Source organism: Galeopterus variegatus, unplaced genomic scaffold, assembly GCF_000696425.1.
Source record: "Galeopterus variegatus unplaced genomic scaffold, G_variegatus-3.0.2 Scaffold2380, whole genome shotgun sequence".
Classification (NCBI taxonomy): Eukaryota; Metazoa; Chordata; class Mammalia; order Dermoptera; family Cynocephalidae; genus Galeopterus; species Galeopterus variegatus.
The window spans coordinates 269,701-291,749 of NW_007728491.1; the positions used below are offsets into that span (position 1 = coordinate 269,701).

The 22,049-nt window shown below is 37.5% G+C and overlaps 1 protein-coding gene across 1 annotated transcript in view; it reads left to right on the forward strand.

Annotated features, from left to right (window-relative positions):
- The window catches only part of C6 (complement component 6), a 58,460-nt gene that overhangs the window by 35,085 nt on the left and 1,326 nt on the right, over positions 1–22,049 (forward strand). The window contains exons 9-16 of the mRNA XM_008581522.1: positions 7,683–7,849; positions 9,174–9,399; positions 10,152–10,323; positions 10,620–10,731; positions 12,765–12,897; positions 13,701–13,889; positions 14,570–14,660; positions 17,268–17,509. Coding sequence (XP_008579744.1) covers positions 7,683–7,849; positions 9,174–9,399; positions 10,152–10,323; positions 10,620–10,731; positions 12,765–12,897; positions 13,701–13,889; positions 14,570–14,660; positions 17,268–17,509 — 1,332 coding nt within the window. The remainder of the gene's footprint in view (positions 1–7,682; positions 7,850–9,173; positions 9,400–10,151; positions 10,324–10,619; positions 10,732–12,764; positions 12,898–13,700; positions 13,890–14,569; positions 14,661–17,267; positions 17,510–22,049) is intronic.

Genomic DNA, 22,049 nt, shown 5'->3' on the forward strand with positions numbered 1-22,049 from the left:
TCTCAGTCTTGGTGAATGGAATTGCCCACAACTAAGTCTACCAAGGCAAAAACCTGAGTGTTGTCTTTGATTCTGCCCTCTTTCTAGCCTCCACATCCAATAAGTAACTGTGTATAATCACTCCACCTCCTGCATAACCTGTCCAAGTTGTCTCCATCTCTTTATTTCCATGGGAAAACTCTCCATCCATTATTTCCTACCTGGATTATCACAGAAGCCTCCTAACTTCTCTTCTTCTGATCTGTTCTACTTATTTCTGTAAAAGGAATCTTCTCCATAGAAAATCTTACTCATAAAACCCTCATGCTTTAATCATGCCATGATTCCCCCATGGCCTTAAGGATAAATTCCTGCCTCTTTCTCTCCATAGCTAAATTTTATGCAATCTCCTAAATGAGTCATGCTTTCTCCTATGCCTTGCCATTATAAGTAACTCCTTCCTCTGTGTGTTAAATTCTCTTATTTTATTATGCCTGACTAATTGCTACTCATTCTGCTTTGGACAAAGGTGAGCAGAATCACAGAAACTCCCATATTTGAAGCTTACATTCTCATGGGAAAGACAGACAAAGAACAAATAAAAATTAATATTTATTATAATAATAAATAGATAATTTTTAATATAGTAGTAGAGCATATAGGTGTTCTACATGTAGATGCCTGTGTAAAGCATTAGCAAAATGAAAAGAATTAACTTAAAAACCACACATTCAAATTACAGCAAAAAAAGAAAAAAAAGGCAAAAAGGAACACAGCATGTAAAATAGACAAATAATCTAATAATACAAATCGAAGAATGGATACAGATTCTATACCAGTTTATCATGCAATAAAATAATTTAATAATAATATGAACTCAATACATCAAGAGTTCAGAGATAAAAATAGTAAATATAAGAACTGAAAAGGGAAATTCCAAAGCTAAGGTATACGAACATTAAGAAGCATCACCATTATAATTATAAATAAATTAGTCACTACAAGGATAAAATATAATTGTCTGAAAATAAAATAAAGTTAGTCACATATAGGAAAGATCTATTGTGATTACACAATTAATACAGAGAAAAATTCAGATATTATTAAAGAAAATCTAATGGAAGTAGGATGACAAACATAATTTAATACATGGGAATTATTGTCCCTGAAATGGAGAGCTCAATAAATAAAACAGAAAAACTGTATTTTTGAAAAAGCACTACATAAGAACATGTTCCTGAAATAGAAAGAAATTTTTCTTGATTATATGTACCAGAAATATTGTTCAAATATGCAACTTCGAGACAAATTCTGGTTAATTTACTAAACCCAAAAGTTTTAAAAATGAATTCTACAGATATCTTGACTGAAAAAATAAGTCTACTACAACAACAACAAAATTTGGCTGACTTCGGACTTCTCCATAACAAAATTCAATGTAAGAAGACAATAGAAGAATGTCCACAAATTTCTGAAACAGGAAAAAATGTGTTCATATGTAAAGGTAACTGGAACACATTCTCAAGACGTGAGAGAATTCTGGAAATACACATTCTTGCGTAGTTACTGAAAAAACTACTCAACTGTACAATCTATGCAACAAAGATATGAATGGGGGAAAAAACAACTGGAGTAATTCAGGCGTTCAAAGATAATTTTTGTTTCTGTCGTTATTCTCAAGATGGAACTCAACATGTCTCTCAAATCCCCATTTCTTCTAAATGGCGAAAAATATAATATTGCCAATGTAATGTAACCCAGTCTTTCTGGGTTTTCATTTTCAATTTTCAGTCAAATTCGGGATTCCCTCATGCTTCCCTTTTGTTGCTTACTAGGGATAATCTGTGTGTGTGTGTGTGTGTGTGTGTCGTGTGTGCATATGCATACACGTGGTGTGGGAGTGTCAGGTAACAATCTAGCATCAGGGGAAGAATGGGACCTTTATTAGCATGTAGCCCTTTGCCTTTGCTGGCCTCAGCCAATATGTGATTTGCCTCCTCTGGTTCTCATCGTTAGGCACTTGCATCTACTGCCAACGTCTATAGTCCCGCTTTGGCCTTTGGTTACTCGGTCCATATCCTTTGAATCTTTTTTATACCAACCAACATCAGGCCCCTGTGTGTCTGTAACCCTCTCTTAAGACTTTTTCACTTTCTTCAGGGTTTTGGGAACTCCTGCCTATTTTCTGCACCTCAGAGAAGTGTGGGGGCCTTTAAGGCTACCCAAAAGACCACTTGCTTGGGTGCCACATTGGATATAAAACATTTTCTTGTCATTCCCCTCCTACTACTAGAGAAAACTTAAATACAAATGTATATGTTTCTATCAAATCTCTTTTATACCACTGTTCCTCCAAAGACTATCTCCAAATTAGTATAATTCTAATCCTGCACTGAGGAATCCACCAAGTCTAAGTCCTAGTTACCACATGTCCAATATTCCCCGTTCTCACCATTACTCAAAACCTTTTCTTCTTTTGGGAGGGAAAATGGCTCTTATGTCATTATACATTCTTTTCATTCTGTGGTTGATGTTATAAATTCTATGTTCTGAGTCTTAGCTGGTTTGGCTCTTGATATTTAAATTCGAGCATTAAGAACTCAAGAATTCTTTTTCTCTCTCAGGAGCTTGGTTCTTGACATTAAAACCCATGGCCTTCAAATCTATGATTTCTGGTCGATTTACCAAAGTATTTGACTCTTTTCTCTCTCAGTCTTGTCTAACTTGAGGCTACACATACAGAAAGCCCATAATGCAGCTTGAATTATGAGAGGAATGGTAGAGATAAAGAGAGTTTCAAAACACATCCAAAATTTAATATAGAGATATGAACCCAGTAGATAAATATAGAACTCAGGAATGAAGAAACAGTGGGCAAAGATGAGGCAATGAGAACTGAATTCATTTAACATATAAAACTAATACTAAATAAGAGGAATAATTTCATTTTTCTGTATTACTAAGTGTTTCATATGCTAAAAACATAATATTTATTTTAAAGCAAACAAATCTTGAAATTATAATTTTTAGCAGACAGGGCAAGAAGCATTTTCTGATTACCATCTCCATCGACATTCATAATTAGGGTTAGGGGCTCTCCTGTCTGTTCTCACTGAAACCCGTATTCATAACATCATAGCACTCATTGCGTGTGCTGGGTTAGCTTTCTATTTCCTCCACTAAGTTAAGACAGTGACATGGTCTTTACATCCTCAGTATTTAGCACCATGCCTTGCAGCATATTAAAAATGTTTTCTAGATGTATTTCAATGAACACATGAATGATTGAAAGAAAGAATAAGTGAATAAATAATCAACACTTATTACCCTCTTACTATGTTTCAAGCACTGTTTTAAGTGTTTTTGTGTGTTAACTTTTAATCCTCACAATAGACTGGTAAAAATATTATCCCCCATTTTGTGGATGAAGAAATGGAGGCACATAGAAGCAAAGAATGAATACATAAATGAATAAACCTGCTAAATTTGTGAAATAAAGCTGGGAAGGTAGCTTTGGTCCACATTAAACAGGGCTTATATACCTTGCTAAAAAATTTGGACTTTATCTTATTAAAGATTCTCACTTTCCCACATATGATATGCAGGATGTTAATAGGTGTTATGTGTGAAAAGGGAGGTCCATCTTTAGAATAGACAACTTTGAGTGTAAGAGGGTTAAAGAGAACTTTGCAGAGCTTCTAAAATTATAAAGAAAACTGTGCTTTTTTTTCCAAGAAGCTGATGCTATATACAGTTTCTCCCCAAAATACCTTACCAGGAGATTCACAGATTTAGTATTGAGCAAAACACCGCTGCATTCAGCAGGGAAACAGTAATAATTATTAAGTAGGAAAGTAAAATGTACTTTATAGAGATTATTTCTACCTATGATTTATTAAATATAGATGATGATTCAACTTATGATTTTTTGACTTTATGACGGGTTTATCAGGATATTAAATGCATTTTTGAGTTACGATATTTTTGACTTAACAGTGGGTTTATTGGGATGTAACCCCATCGTCAGTCGAGGAGCATCTGTATGTTGCATATCTATTAAACTTGTAAGCCAAATCTGCATTCAAATTTTGTGTTTATGTTTTTTGGCTATGTAACCAAGGTCAGCAGCTTAATCTTTCTTTGCTTTGGGTTCCTCATCTGCAAAATGAAAATAATAATAGTATTTACTATTTCATATGTATATTTCATATACCTATCATGAAAATTAAATAAGTAATCTCTGTAAAGTGATAAGTACAAAGCCTAGTCTATATTAAATACTCAATTCGTATCAGCTATTATTATTTTGTAGTTATCCAAGTGACACATAACAAAGACATATAATGTAGGGAAATGGCAATAGAAATTTAAAAATAGGCAAAAGAATATATTTGAATTGCCAATAAACATGAAAATATGATCAACATTGCAAACCGGAGAAATAAAATTAAAACCATAAGGCACCACCTCACACAAATGGTGAAAATGTTTAAGTTGACAACTGTTGGCAGTGTGTAGAACCACTCAAATTGCCATATACTGTGGGTAAGAGAATAAATTGGCAAAAACATTTTGGAAACTGGTGATGTCTACTAAAGATGAATATATATATATGTGTGTGTGTATATATATATATATATATTTATATACTCTATATATACACATATATATGTTATGTATATGTGTGTATGTATATCCAGACTTAAAAAGTCGACTAATAAGTATGTACTCAACAGAAAATTGCACAAACATTCAGCAAAAGAATATTCAAAGCAGCATTATTCATTAACTGGACACAACTCAAATGTCTTACGAATAAAATAGATAATTATGACATGAATTAACTACTGATACATACAACATAGATAAATCACACAATCATAAGGCTGAGTGAAAGAAACCAGGCACAAAAGAATACTTGTTTTGGGGCCGGCCCCGTGGCGCACTGGATAGTGTGCCGCTTGGGAAGCGCGGCGGCGCTCCCGTCCGAGGGTTTGGATCCCACATACAGACCNTAGGACAAGGCTCGTTGTTAATGATAAATCCATATTTCACATAAATTCCTTGAAATTTTTGACATATTTCTGGTCAGCTTTGGTGTTAATCTCAATTGTGGCTTATGAGAAGATTGTATAAGAAGTAGAAATTCCATTCTGCCTTCTACTAATTGCTTTCTTATGTTTGCATTATTGGCATCATCTTCAATCTGCATTTTCTTTCTGGAATCTTTTTAAGCTATCTGTTCACTTGTAAGCGTTAGTTCTCTTCAAACCAGCTAACAGAACAGTAAATATGTTTAACTCTCACATTTTCTTCAGGATCCCATGCCTATCATGGATAACACTTCCCAGTGCAATCCATTGATGAAATATATGGTGTCAATCAAAAAGGAGATAACTTGACAGAGCCACTGTCAATCAGTATATGACATATCGGCAGACATTAATTTCTCTCCTACTTTTCTATGAAAAATAAATACAAAAACTACTAAAATTTTCTTCTTATACCCCTCCATATTTTCTTATGCACCTCAACTTGAGAACAAGCATACTACTTTCTTCATAGGTAGAGTATTTCACCCACTCTTCTAATCAGCCTAGACTATCTTACTGTAGAATTTCTGAAAAGTAGATGCAAGGTTAATTCTCGCTGCCCCTCCAAAATAGACACCAAATTAATGCCATGATCAATCACCCATATCACTCGCTTTCTTTTCATTTGATTTTATTTCTCACTGCAGTTTCCAGGTACTCAGTTCCTACCCATATTGTTAAAGTTACCATTAGTCAGTAGGGATTGTTTAGAAATTTTCTATAAAAGATTTGTGTTGTGTATTTCAACACTGAATGCCATTGCCTCTAAAGAAACATTGTGCCAACATTTAACCTGAGGCTTAATATTTTTGTCCTTTTGTTAGTTGTGCTTTTACCCCTGTTCTTTAAGTTTAAAAGCATTCTATCATTTTCTTTTTCTTTCCCTGTAATTGGAAGTTTCTGGCATGGCAGTCAGTTAATTAGGTATCAAAAGCCATGCGATTTATATTATGCCAAGGGGCCCAAAACATATGTTCATATAAAATAAAAGCTGGGGGGTTGGCGTCAAAGAGTAGGGGGCAAAGCAGTCAAGGACGAGGCTGTGTTTGCATCCCAGCGCTGCTTCTTAGTAACCACATGCTCCAGGACAAATTACTTTCAGCTTCGATGTCCATGTTTGTAATAGTACCTAACTTCTCAGGGTTGTTGTGAGAATTATAAAAGATAATGTGTGCAAAGTGCCTGGCATATACCAGATGCTTTATTATTGGCATCTTTTAGCGCTATTATCATTTCTAACATTAAACTCCCTATAGGGATGAGGAGGAAGATGTTCTTCCATCTAGTTTACTCAATGGAGTTATGTACTGTACCATCTACTTCTTCCTCCTGTGCAAATAGGCTTTTCTTTAAAGTATGAATTTGCTAAAATTAAATGGGTGATTTTCTTGAAATACTTTGCAGGTTCATTTTTGCAGGGAGCAGAGAAGTCTATATCCCTGGTTCGAGGTGGAAGGAGTGAGAATGCAATGGCTTTGGCGTGGGAGAAAGGGGGCGCTGGTCCAGAGGAGAAAGTGTTTTCTGAGTGGTTAGAATCAGTGAAGGAAAATCCTGCTGTGGTTGACTTTGAGGTAAGATTAAAAAGTATCACAGGTAAGAGAACTAAAGTAGCAGACCGAATTGCAGATCACACAAATTTTTTTTTCCATTTTCTTTTCAGATCATAAAAGAAATGTCTTTCTTTAGTATTCAAGCACAGTGTACCTTTTTTTAAATGTTAAATTGCACATTTATTGCTTTTGCTATTCAAACAAGCATTCTGTACTATGGTATTTAGAATTCCTCACATACGTGAAATTTCAGGAAAGGAAATTTAGTAAATAAAACTGCCCAAACTTGCCTTTAGTAGTACTTTTTACCTCCCCATGTATACAACAAATCTGGTTTCTGTGTTTTTCTTGCAACTCNGGTCATCTTTAAAAAAAAAAAAAGATTTGTGTTGTGTAGTTCAACACTGAGTGCCATTGCCTCTAAAGAAACATTGTGCCAACTTTTAACCTGAGGCTTAATATTTTTGTCCTTTTGTTAGTTGTGCTTTTACCCCTGCCTTTAAGTTAAAAAGCATTCTATCATTTTCTTTTTCTTTCCCTGTAATTGGAAGTTTCTGGCATGGCAGTCAGTTGATTGGGTATCAAAAGCCACGTGATTTATATTATACCAAGGAGCCCAAAACATATGTTCATATAAAATAAAAGCTGGGGGGTTGGCATCAAAGAGTAGGGGACAGAGCAGTCAAGGACTAGGCTGTGTTTACATCCCAGCGCTGCTTCTTAGTAACCACATGCTCCAGGACAAATTACTTTCAGCTTCGATGTCCATGTTTGTAATGGACAACCTAACTTCTCAGGGTTGTTGTGAGAATTATAAAAGATAATGTGTGCAAAGTGCCTGGCATATACCAGATGCTTTATAATTGTCATCTTTTAGCGCTATTATCATTTCTAACATTAAACTCCCTATAGGGATGAGGAGGAAGATGTTCTTCCATTTAGTTTACTTAATGGAGTTATGTACTGTACCATCTACTTCTTCCTCCTGTGCAAATAGGCTTTTCTTTAAAGTAGGAATTTGCTAAAATTAAATGGGTGATTTTCTTGAAATACTTTGCAGGTTCATTTTTGCAGGGAGCAGAGAAATCTATATCCCTGGTTCGAGGTGGAAGGAGTGAGAATGCAGTGGCTTTGGCATGGGAGAAAGGGGGCGCTGGTCCAGAGGAGAAAGTGTTTTCTGAGTGGTTAGAATCAGTGAAGGAAAATCCTGCTGTGGTTGACTTTGAGGTAAGATTAAAAAGTATCACAGGTAAGAGAACTAAAGTAGCAGACCAAATTGCACATCACACAAATTTTTTTTTCCATTTTCTTTTCAGATCATAAAAGAAATGCCTTTCTTTAGTATTCAAGCACAGTGTACCTTTTTTTAAATGTTAAATTGCACATTTATTGCTTTTGCTATTCAAACAAGCATTCTGTACTATGGTATTTAGAATTCCTCACATACATGAAATTTCAGGAAAGGAAATTTAGTAAATAAAACTGCCCAAACTTGCCTTGACTAGTACTTTTTACCTCCCCATGTATACAACAAATCTGGTTTCTGTGTTTTTCTTGCAACTCTTTATTTGAAGAGCACTCCTAAATCTTCATTTGTAGCTCTGTGGGATAAACAGGATTTTAGATATTTTTGACTTCCTGTTTCTACCCCACTGATTCAATTTACCAGCTTTTTATTTGTTGTAATTACTAAAAAGCTTTTTATTATTTATGGAATACTTTGCCCACATATCAGTCATTTGTCATTTAGAATCAGTCTTGCCTAAAAGATAACCTAACTTTTTAAAAAAGACCTCCAAAGAAGCTATTCTGTTTATTTCACTTAAAGATAAAGGAGTTCAATCATTATGAAAATGGAATCATTTATATGCACTTTGAATATGTATTGAGCTGTACGGGTTATGGCAAGAAAAATGAGACCCCGCCACTCACTCTGGGCGCTTGTGAGTAACTTATTGCACTAGCCGGTCATTTCTCTGGGGTTTTAAAATGTTTATAAAAAGAGCCCTGATTTATCGTCAGCTCCATTATTTCTTACTGGAATTCTTCCATGCATCCAACCGGCAAGTTCATTTCTCCATTTTCTCTCACTCCACATTTTCTTATCTGACTCCACCAGAAGCTAAGACTATCCCTGGAAAAATGAAACACATGGGAAGCCTCTCTTCATCCTCTCTAGGTTTTCCTGCTTGAATCAAACTTTATGAGGTTTCAGCAGAGCCTAACTCTTGGTCACCTGTCTCAGTACTTCGATGTATATACATTTGATGCTTAACAAATAGCATGATATAAATGCAAGTAGTCAACACCTCACATGTGGCTTCTTCCACAGTAGAATTACAAGAAAGGTAAGTTCTAGATACATCACACCTGCCCTCAAATAGAGGGTTTTTCTCTACTGGTTCAACAGGCAGCCATACCATTTTCTACAATACCTTTGAAGTGTGGCACTTTCCAGGACTTGCCTGTCATTCCATGAGAACTGGGCAGTGATGGCGACACGCTGCCAATGGGGAAGTGACTGGGCCCTCTCTCTTCCACCCGCACTTAGCTCGCTCCCATCACGGACTTGGTAAGAAACATCCCCTGTGCGGTGACAAAACGGAACAACCTCAGGAAAGCTTTTCGAGAATATGCAGCCAAGTTTGACCCTTGCCAGTGTGCTCCATGCCCTAATAATGGCCATCCCACCCTCTTGGGGACTGAATGTCTGTGTGTGTGCCAGAGCGGCACCTACGGGGAGAACTGTGAGAGACGGCCTCCGGATTATAAATCTAGTAAGTATCTGTAATTTATTGTCTGGTAGGCACCTTTCCCCCTCCAAAAAATATTCTGGGTTGGTCAATTAACAGCAAATGACACTTCTATTTGCAACCTCCACCTTGAGCAAACTCACAAGGAAAATAAGCCTGCAAAATGTTAGACTCTAAAATCAAACAGCCCTGGTGTGAGTCTCAGTTGTAACCTACCAGCTCCACGACTCTGGGAAAGTTACCTAACTTTCTGTGCCTCAATCTGTTCATCCATAAAATGAGGATAATCCTCATACCTAGTATGCACTGTAATGTAGAATGAGGATAGCTCTGTAATAAGAAATAAATTAAGCCACAACCAAAGTTTTTATACAGGACTAAGTAATGATCATAGTTACCTCAAATCCTCCTGAGAAAAGGGATGAGGCATGATAATGAGAATATATTCTACTACCTTTAAAACACAATTTGATATATATTCTATTCGGTATATATATGTACATACACACACACACATACATATGTTTGCTGATAGTTGAAAATGATTCACAATTGTTGCTATTTTATTCAGGCTTATGGGAACAGGAAAGGGAAATCAGGAATGTATCAGACCTCTTCCTACGTAATTTCTTTTAATCCTCACAATAACCCTATAATATTCCATAAAGTAGGTCACATAGCTAAAAAGTGAGGAGACCAGGTTGGCCCAGCTTCAATTAAGGTCCAAATTCTCCCAGACGCACCCTGGTCCCCGGGTGGGTCTTCCTCTGTTCCAGATGCAGTGGATGGGAACTGGGGTTGCTGGTCTTCTTGGAGCACGTGTGATGCTACTTATAAGAGATCAAGAACCCGAGAATGCAATAATCCTGCCCCCCTACAAGGAGGGAAACGCTGTGAGGGGGAGAATCGGCAAGAGGAGGACTGCACATTTTCAATAATGGAGAACAAGTAAGGCCACGTGTGCGGCGTGAGGGGAGAGGATGGGTTGCTTCCCCAACCAACAGAAAGAGCCCAGATATTTACCCATATTGTCCTGTTGCTAAGTAAAGAAATAATTAGAATTTTACCTATGCCAACACAGCATACTAGTAAGGCATTGAATGTGCTGCTACCTCTTTCTCTCCATGTAATGTTTTCTCTCTACTTAATACATATATATGCATGTAATGTTCATGTGTATGCATACATGTATGCATGCACATACACATATTATGCATATGTACACATTTCTTTTTCCTCTTTAGTAGACAACCATGTATCGGCAATGATGAAGGCATGAAAGAGGTAGATCTTCCTGAGATAGTGGCAGATTTGGGGTGTCCTCAGCCAGTTCCTCCAGAAAATGGATTTATTCGGGTAAGCATCCCGACCTTCACTTTTGTTTGTGAGTTCAAAATAAAGAACTCAAAAATTATGGAGTTTATTTTAATCAGTTATTGTTTTCATATTTTAATACCCTCCTGTTGACTTCAAAATACAAAGTAATGTGTGGAAACACTTTGGCACTCTTCCATCTTGAATTCCCTGAAAATGAGTTCATACCTGGTTGTTAGACCAAAGGATAGCAGGTTGCTTGTGTTCCTTGGTACTACTTAGTTCATATAATAATGGTGTATTTATGTGAATAGAGAATGGAACTTCAGCATAATATAGGTTTGGATGACTTGTAGGAACCTGCACGTAAGATCTGGCTATTTCTTAGTCTGGGCAAACTAATGCCCTTATCTAAAGCATGTAATTGGAGAGACAAACTAGACGTGGCCATAAGAATAGAAGTTGTTGAGTCTGTATTGTCTTACTAGGTTAGAAAACTGTAGAACTCTTAAGCAGTCAATAGAATTTTAACATACTTTTTAACTTCATTCTTTTTCATTAAGATACAATGTTTCCAGGCTTTTAAAAAATACTTTGTAAGACAGATCTGTGGCTTTAGACATAAATTTTTTAGGAGATATATAATATTTAAAATTGATCACAGAAGGCATGCTCCCTATTCATTTTAACTTTCTTAAATTAAGTAAAACCTTTAAATTAATCTTTTTCCAGCTGTATCATATTTATGAACAAAGATCAATAACACTTTATTCTCCAAGGCTAGCCCATAAATATCCAGGGAGCATAGTCTGGGCTAATGCACCTTTAATGTTCACTTGCCTTCTGCCAATGTCTAAAGTACCATGCCTAAAGGTTTTAAAGGTTTTTGAAGGAAGGTCATTTCAATTAGCCTTTATTCTAGAACAGAGGTTCTCAAACTCAACAATGCATGGGAGGGCTTGTTAAAATACAAATTACTGGGTCCCGCCTTCAGAGCTTCTGATTCAATAGGTCTTGAGCAGGGCCCAGAAGTTTCTTTACCTAACAAGTTCCCAGGTAATAGTAATACTGATGCTGCTAGTTCAGGAGCCATACTTTGGGAACTAATCCTTTAGAACAGGGGTCAACAAACTATGACCCAAAGGCCATATCTGGCCTGCCACCTTTTTAAAAAAATAAAGTTTCATTGAAACACACCCACCCTCATTTGTTTATATATTATCTATGACTGCTTTCTGCAAACAATAGCAGATGGGAGTAATTGCTACAGAGACTGTATAGCCTGCAACTGACAGGCCCCATATAGAAAGACTTATGCTGATCCCTGCCCTAGAACATTATCCTCAAAATTACATATTGTCAGATCCATATACCTAAATAACTTTTAACTTATTTATGCCAGCTGATTATGAAAATGGCAGGAGCTGAGAAAAGTAGGTTACAGTTAATATTCCAAACTAAGAAGTGTAAGATTCATTTTGTCATGAAAATTTTAGTGAGCCCTCCCCCAAAGTAGCTGTACTTTAATTATCCATTGATTTGGAAAATATAATGACCAACGGGTTGCTAGAAACTGAGTAAAGTTTTGAAATAATTTGTAGTCATTTAGTCACAACATCAACTACATATGTTTGCTGTGTATATATGTATATATATAATTATGGGGATATATTATTTATTCAGTTTATAGCCACTACATCATGACTATATAGATTTTCTATTCTAGCAATAGTAGGTAAACCCATAGATAGCAGAGAGCAAGTTTGTAAGTAAAAAAAAAAAAAAAAATATATATATATATATATATATAATCAATTTAGAGCAGCAATGTGGAAGGCGGATTAGAAGAATGACCAATTAGAAAGCTGTCCTGAAAAGAGATAATGCCATGAGCAAATACAGCAACAATGGCAAAAGAGAGAACTTTGAGAAACACTTAGAGGTAAAAAATTGAGAGGACTCTGACTGAGTAGATAGAAAAGTGAAGGAAAAGAAAAAATCCAGGATGACCCTGAGATGTTTAGAGATTATTATTCATAGCGTTAAAAATTTGTGGGTTTCTGTTTTTATTCTAGAATGAAAAGAAACTGTACTCGGTTGGAGAAGAAGTTGAAATGTCATGCCTTACTGGCTTCAAAGCTGTTGGATACCAGTACTTCCGATGCTTACCAGACAGGACCTGGAGGCAGGGGGATGTGGAATGCCAACGTGAGAACAGGGCAAACATTTTGTGCGACTGCTCTATGGGATGAACGTGCCTAATATAAGTAGAGCAAAATCACACCCTTAGATCAGTGCCTTTTACTATTTTTTGGTAACTTTGGTGAGAAGATTTAGTGAAGCAGAAACTAGGGCTCATTTGCTAAAATTAGATTTCAAAATATCTCTGGATTTCAGTTGTCCTGACCGTGCCTCACACCCATACAGGACTGTGAAGCATGCTCTTAAAAAGAAATCCAGCAAGTCTCCAAACTCTGTCTAACCACAGCCTTGCCTGAGGTACAAAGGGAGACACATCGACGAGTCCTGAGAAGACAATTCTCACACTCTGTGTATCAGAAATGGGAGTTTATGTGAGAGGCAGTTGACTCCGAGGCACTGCCCCTTGGAGCATGTTCACATCCTTTCCTGAGAAAGAGTGAATAAGCTTGTAGGCTCTGCACATATCCATGCTACATTAAAGTATAAAATGAGATTCAAACAAGGCTCAAATGGGGACCCCGAAGATTTACTATGGGACACCATGAATGCAATGAAAGTTGGATGTACTTATAGCCAATTCCTTAGTAAGGGAGCCTCAGTTAGTGAAACTAAAGGGAGGTTTTCAGTGGAGGCATCTCTGAGAAGACCGGGATCCTTAACATCCAGGTTTTCTGATCAAAACAGGGCTCCAAAGCTGAACGAATGCAGTAAATCTCATTAGAATCATTTCCTAAGTTTCATAAAATCTGCCTACATGTATTGAGTATTCTGCTCCACTAACCACATCTGAAATGTTGCTCTCCCCACAGGGACAGGATGCCTCAAGCCAGTTGTGCAGGAAGTTCTGACGCTCACACCATTACAAAGATTATATAAAATTGGTGAATCGGTGGAGCTAACCTGCCCTGCAGGCTTTGTCCTTGCTGGGCCATCAAGGTACACATGCAGCGGGGATTCTTGGACACCACCTATTTCAAACTCACTCACCTGTGAAAAAGGTGAGTAGCAGCTCAGGATTCTAGGGTCTGCTAAGGTGATGCACCCCAAGATTGGTAATAGCATCTACACTGGTGCTATTTCTTAAATGTGTTTTGGGGAGAAAGCAGAAGATTCCACTGAAAGGCTAGGTTTTATTTCACTCTGTGCAGATGATGTCAGGCAGCAAGTAAGAAGTTATTGGTCAAGTGGTTATCTTCAAATTTTAGAAGCTGAGTTCAATTTTCTTTTCCAGTACAAAACTAATATTTGGAGGAAGTCTGAGCTCTCTCATCTAACAAGATCAGAATTGATGGTTAACCTGAAATTGTTGGTTAAAGTGAAGAGACATAAAAAAGTTGACACACATAATTAAGCATTTTATTTTAAGCTAAAGCCAATTATCGGATGTCTTTTATTTCCTAAAGGGTCTTCTATTAAGAGTTTAAGTCTTCTTCCTCAAATAAACTCATAATTCATCATCTGTTACCCTGTATCATTTTCTCTAAAACAATAATTTTTAACTCCAGGTGGGGGACTTCTTTTAAAATATTTGGAGAAGTCAAAATAAATGCCCTAACTCCAGGAGATAAATAGAACTCCTGCTGGGAGTTCAAGCTTATCACAAGGAATTCATGCTGATGCTGTGCACTATTTTCTTGTGGTTGTTTTCTTTTTTCCTCGCTCTTTTCTTTTGCTTCAGATATTCTGACAAAATTAAAGGGCCACTGTCAGCCAGGACAAAAACAATCAGGATCTGAATGCATTTGTATGTCTCCGGAAGAAGACTGTAGGTGAGAGTTACTCTATGGACTGTCTTTGAAAATTGGCAAAACCAGTCTAGTGTAACCAGCTTGATAGAAGAGCTGGGCTTCTTGAAGCACAAACATGAAACATATTAATTTTTTACATAACTGATACCCCTGTGCTCTGCTGAATTCCTCCTTCCCCACTGAGTAGCTAGCTTTCTTAATTATCTCTCAGTCCGCTTCTGTAAGTTTGCATGGCTTTTGTTTATTAAAAAGTTTCGTTTTATTTATAAAGACTTACTCCTGTTCATTTAAAAACTTCAAACTCATTTATATCAGAACCTTCCCTTCCCCCACTGCTTATAGGAGAAGGTTATATAACTCCAATAGCTTGGAGTAGAGAAAGTGGCGTGAGAATGGAACACACACACACACACACACACACACACACACACCCCTTTGCCACTTGGTTCTTTCATGCTGGGGCAGAGAGCATGAAGAAGAAAAATTATACACCCTTATGTGACTGCCATGTCTAGTTGGCTATCTTCTCTGCTGATATAACTGACTTTTCTTCACATGAACAAACCCAGGAGTGTCAAAGTTGCTTATTAATTTCAGGAATAGTTTCAGTTGAATTTAAAGCAAACCAAAAATTAGCATTCACTTAAGATAAGGTTTTGTTTTCCAATCTCACAAAATGCTTGCAGAGGTAGGCGGTCCAGCGCTCACAGGGTGATTCTTTGATTTTCGATAGGTCTGAGGCTCCTTCTTATTCTCTGTTTTGCAATCCTTAAAGTTACTTCATGGTCCAAGATTGCTCTGCTGGAGTAGGAAGAAAGGAAGATTTAAAAGAAAAAAAGGGAGTGGGGACGCAGTCTCTCTTTTTAAGATTTCCTGGAAGACCCACACTTGCTTCCATCTCACTGGTCACGTGACCAGTGCATCTGCAGGGACAGCTGTGAAGGGCAGCTCTGGCTGTGTGCATAGCCACTCTGTACAGAATTAGTTAAGTTACTGAGGAGGAGAAACAATGAAAGTTTGGACAGAAAGCCAATGACTATGCAGAGTTCTTAATATTTCCCTTTTAACACTGATTAGCTCTCGTGTTTCTCTGTGCTACAGGTGAACAAAAGCTTGCAGGGACACATTTATTATCTTTCTGGAGAACACTAGAGGGTCTTTTTCTGTATAATTCTACTACATCATTTAACCCAAAGATGGCTGTATCCACCCTTCTTGGGATTCACCACACATAATCCACCAAGTAGCTCTTGCGGCTAGAATCCCCTTACCCAGCAGTTGGCCTTCTGGGTCCTACTTTTGACATTCACATTGTCTCCTTAACCCGGAGGCAACTTCTTTTTTTATCTGTGCAATAGCAAATCATGAGAATACAGGTTGCCCCCCTGGAATTCCTATTTCAGCCCTGCCATACCTCTCCAGCCTCCTTCTGTCTACCTCAGTTCTCCTTTATAAGAGATTGAAGTGTTCATGCCAGTGGCTGGCCCCACAGCATAAGTTCTGTGAACTTAAAAAGTGGCCTTTTGTTCTCAGCTATAATCTCTAGTTCCTGGAAACAGTCTTACATGCTGGTGCACTGATTGTTAACTGTAAAGTTGACATCAGAGAAGAAACTCAAATTTGGAGGAGTCAGGGTGATCTTGTCCTGTCAGCAAAAGAAGGGCTATGGCCACTTGTTACCTCTTGGTGGCAGGACCCATCTTTCTACTCAGAGAGATTAAGCAAGTTTCCCAAGGAATGACTTAAATGCTCAGGCTGCAAATACACAGTACAAACACACTTGAAATACTATATAATGAGGTAAGGCTCTATGTGACATGTTCTAAATTGGTGTTGCAATTAATGAAGTAATAGAGCTCCAAGGAGGTACCAGGCTAGTTTGATGACATCAGTTTCAAAGTGTAGCCAGGAACTGAGCTGGACACAGACAGGCAGAGGAGAGAGACAAGGCAATGCTGATTGAGTGGGTTTTGGATGGCAGAAGAGGAAGAATAATCTTATCAGTGTAGAAAATGATCAACACAATTGTCAGGCACTATATAATGAGGTAAGGCTCTATGTGACATGTTCTAAATTGGTGTTGCAATTAATGAAGTAATAGAGCTCCAAGAAGGTACCAGGTGAGGTTGATGACATCAGTTTCAAAGTGTAGCCAGGAACTGAGCTGGACACAGACAGGCAGAGGAGAGAGACAAGGCAATGCTGATTGAGTGGGTTATGGATGGCAGAAGAGGAAGAATAATCTTATCAGTGTAGAAAATGATCAACACAATTGTCAGGTGATAAAGGGGGATTTAGGACAATGGGAAGATAATACTAGAAAGGACAGTCGATTGGAGTCAAATTATGAACGATCTGGGTTCCCAGGATTTAAGAATTCAGACTTTAATTTCAAGGCAATTGGGAATAATACCAAGACTAAGATGAAATTTTAGAAAGATGAATCCCAGGCAGCATGCAAGATAAAATGAGGGACAGAAAGGAGGGAAAAAGGATTAGAGAGTGCGAGCAGTGGGGAAGAAAATAGTGGGGTAAGTTAATATATTAAATTGGGTACATACCTTCCGTTTTTGTTTTGTTTTCTTTTTGGTCTTTGAATGTAAATACCTGCTTTCCTTTCTCGGGCAGCCATTATTCAGAAGATCTCTGCATATTTGATACAGATTCCAACCATTACTTTACTTCACCTGCTTGTAAGTTTCTGGCCAAGAAATGTTTAAATAATCAGCAACTCCATTTTCTATATATTGGTTCCTGCCAAGATGGTCTACAACTAGAATGGGGTCTTGAAAGGACAAAACTTTCATCCAATAGCACAAAGAAAGAATCCTGTGGCTATGACACCTGCTATGACTGGGAAAAATGTTCAGGTAAGTGCTGGTAGTGAGCACGTGCTGGAAATGCTCTCATTTTGCCTTGATCTCAGCTAGCATGCCTTATTTGCATTTATATATCCTCTTTCTTAAAAATAACCTCTTAATCAAAAATAATTCTTTTCCATTGTACAAAATTTTATAAAATGATTTAAACAGAAAGGAAAAATATAATTAGAAATAACTACTTTAGAAATAATATTCTACAATTAGAAATAACTACTTTAATTCTGTTGTGAATCTTTCCAGTCTTTTTTCTATGTATATGTAATCAGTATCACCCTTAGACCCCAGTAAGAAGAGCACCTGATCTTAAGCTTCAGGTCCCCCTCCTTATTTCCAGCATTAAAGGGCCTTCATCAAAATTGTCTAAGTTTTCCTCTGGTGGTTCCTTTAAGTCCTCTTCCAGTGCCTGGAACCTGCCAAGACTGGCAGTATTATGCAAGCAGACTGCCCTGATCCCAGACAGGGCTCCATACAGACACTGTGAGTCTCCCCTGTGGAACATTCTCCAACCCTCTGCTGCTTCTCCTCCCCACCATGCACAGGGTCAACCAGATGCTCCAAAGAGCTCTGGGACTTGTGTGTGGAGTCATCTCTGGCCCAGAGCTAAACCCTCATTCCCAGAGAGCAGCTTGGTGAGCAGATTGCAACTGCTGGCTAGCAGGGTACTCTTATTCAAGATTGTTTGAGATTGGACTGCCAGTATGGTGATGACACTCTAATTTGGGGTGGCTAATTGTTTATAGATAAGCACCGCACAAAAACTTTGCCTTGAGGCCTCACATACTTCAAAGGTGGCCCTGTATATAATACAATTTTTAAAACATAAAATGAGATCATACTCTACATCCTATTCCATATATTGCTGTTTTTCCCTTACTATATCATGAAACTACTGCCATCTCATCATGTATTAGTCTGCCACATAATTTTCAACGTCTGTAAAAGTCTATATGGATATTCTGTGATTTATTTTCTCCTGCATTTTGCTACTGTAAACAGTGCTGTGATAGGTAAATCTATTACGAATAAATCTGTAAAATAAAATTATTTCCTCAGGATATACCCTAGAAAATAGAATTTCTAGGTTAATATTATTTTTGAATATAAAGTTTTTGTTGATACAGCGTATCAACTCACTTTGCAGAGATATTTTTTACCACATTATATTCCAATCTATAATATACAATTAGGACTGCCGTCCACACCCTCACCAAACCTTGGAGTTATCAATCCTTTTATATGTCTGCCAATTTGATACGTAAGACGTGGCATTAGATTTCCATTTTCCATAAGTGCATTGACTATTGGTGTTACATCTGTGAATTGCTTAAAAGCAGGAACTTCACAACAGTACATTTGCTCTAAGATACAGTTTGACCCTGATATAGCCCACTAAGATTCCTATAATACACAAAGACGGCTTGGAGGTTAGGATTTAACACAATTCAAAGAGGCAGGTACATTTCCCTTGTAACACATTTTCAAAAAAACATTTTAAATCAGGGCATAAATTATGCAGTGAAAACTTGTTGAATTGCTACATCTAATTTTTACCAAAACCACTTTACTTTTGCAAAAAGAAAGACAAAAACTATATTGTCCCCCATGTCTCCTCTTTCACTTTCTGGCCCCATGTTCTCCAGCTCAGTCCTGGAAAGGGAAGAGATTCTATTAACAAATCCAGGTCCTTCAGCTCCCCTGACAGGCCAAAAGATTGCACCATGACAGAGGGTAGACACAGGTGTTGCAGTGAGCAGGCCCTCTGATGGCGGCAACCCAGAAGGTCAATATCTGGGGCTTCCAACCTTCATGCCATACGTGTGTGAACTAGACAGTTCCACACAAGAGACAGCAAACCAGGGCCTGCTGTGTACATTGCCCTTTTCCCTGCAAACCCAGAAGGTCAATATCTGGGGCTTCCAACCTTCATGCCATACGTGTGTGAACTAGGCAGTTCCACACAAGAGACAGCAAACCAGGGCCTGCTGTGTACATTGCCCTTTTCCCTGCAAAATGTAGTGTAAGGAAATTGTTGTCAGAAATACATACAGAAAATAAAAGGAATTTGAAGAGCAGGGAGGATAAAAATGGTCCCTGACAATACCCCTGGTCAGGTATTCGTGGATGTGCTTAATGTTAGCTTCCATTCTTCCTTATTTATCATGGAGAAAATGTCTTCATGGAACTTTCTATTGCAAGGAATTTCTTTTCTTGTTTTTTTTCCCACAAATTATTCTTTTCAGAGTAGAGTGAAAAATAATCAGCAGCTTACAATTTTATCAAAATATCTATCTTTACTATGACTCCCTTGCTGTACATATATATCTAAATTCCCAAAAGCTCCAGGAGTCTAAGTTTTTCTAAAGCAGGATACTAAAAAATTTGAATATTTAAAGAATATTGTTCAAATTAGCAGAATGTTTGGAGATAATCAAACTAACACATGAACATCTCTTAAGAGATTTCTATAAATAATTTAAAATATTGTTTGGTCCTGCAAACAATCAGAAAAGTCAAAGCATTTTTTTCCCTAAGGATACAGCCCACCTCTGCCAGCCTTCTTTAATTGGTGAGCAAAAGTCAGTGTCACAGAGAATCTTGTTTGGAGTAGCACTTGTTTGGACAGCATCAATCCAGTAAGAAGAGCACCTGATCTTAAGCTTCAGGTCCCCCTCCTTATTTCCAGCATTAAAGGGCCTTCATCAAAATTGTCTAAGTTTTCCTCTGGTGGTTCCTTTAAGTCCTCTATCCATTTAACACCCAATCTGCGGAAGCCACTGTACAAGGCATGGTGAGGGTTCTGAAGATAAAGGACCCTTTGTACTCCTGCAATTATTCACAATAGTTGGAGGAGTAACATTACACAGTAATTATATAAATTACAATTTATACAGTTGCAGATTTTTATGTTTACAGAAACATATAAACAAGCTAGGCAGAATGTGAGAAGAGCTGTAAGAGAGATAAATATCTTCTGTCCTGGAAGGGTTTCATAAGCATGGATGTGTGAGAACTGAACTGAAGGATGAATTAGTGGATGTGGTTGAAAGGGCTTCTTGGTGTTGGTAGTCTGAAAATAAACAGGCTAAGAGCATTTAAGCCATAACTATACTAAAAGAATGGTGATCGTGGCCCTCCCAAAAGCTCAGGGAACCGATTCCCTCATCAGAGGTGCAACAGTCCCTTGTCCTTCACCAAAGCCTATCCCTTCCAACAATGGAAAAAAAGAGAAACTTCTCTAGATGGTTGACAGAGAGCATGGAAAGGAAATGCATGCTTTCTCATGAAGTGTTTCCTATTGAGGGCAAGATGCCTATACATATATGGTGCCTACAGGTATCTTACCCTTACATTCCCTGTTTTCTCCCATCAGTTGAGACACATGGGAAAGAATGATGTCTGCCTGAAAGAAGCTCCTGATTAACGATAGTATTGCTGATACTCAGGCTGACTTAGATATTTTGGCAACATGAATTATGTTTTCTCCCATCAGTTGAGACACATGGGAAAGAATGATGTCTGCCTGAAAGAAGCTACTGATTAACGATAGTATTGCTGATACTCAGGCTGACTTAGATATTTTGGCAACATGAATTATCCCAGATCCATCAAACACATTTCTTTTTGTATACTTGTACCTACCCTCAAAATTCAGAATTTGAAATCAATCGATCCATCAGAATTAACTGAGCACCTTGTTTAGAGCTGAGTAAGACATACATATGGATGGGCCACAGTTACTGCTCTCAGACAAAGCACTTCTAATTGTCCTGAAGAAAAGACATTTGAAATGCTAATTAACAAGAAAGTATAAAAATATCAGATATGGTGCTGACAAATTTCCACCATTAAAGCTTAGTTAAATAAAAAATCAGGATGGGAATAAGTGGCTATGAAATGTTTCATGGAAGAGGTGAGACTTGTAGAAACTTGGAAAGAAGTAGAAAAGAGTGCATCGGTCTGGCAAAAGAAGAGGATGGTGTGGGGGAAAGACAGAAACTAGAACACCTTTGGGGTCTTGTTTGGGAAACAGAGAGGTTAATCTACTTGGAATGGAGAAAGTAGAAAAGATAATGTTGGAAAGGAAAGCTGAGGCCAAACTGTGGACGACGTTGCACTTCAACTAAAACATATATATACACACACACATGAGCTTATATCTCTTTACTAAAAATTGATTTAATATACATGGTCTTGGTAACTTTACCCCTAAATGATTTTTTTTGAATCTATTTCACGAACATAAGATTTACATGAATTTTTAAGTGAATGGGTGGTTCCAAAACCAGGCCTCATAGGAGAATCACCTAATTTAACTGCTTATTAAAAATAGAGACTCCCCATGTGTAACCCAGTAATATTCCAGAGAGAAATGAACAAATGTGGTATAGAGTTATGTTAAAGAGCTCAGGTATGTGCGTCATTTATTATTTAAAGCCTACCTCTACCATTGACTAATTGTCTGACCTGGACAAATTGCCTAACCACTCTAAGCTTGGTTTCCTCATCCGTAAAATTAGTATGCTAGCAT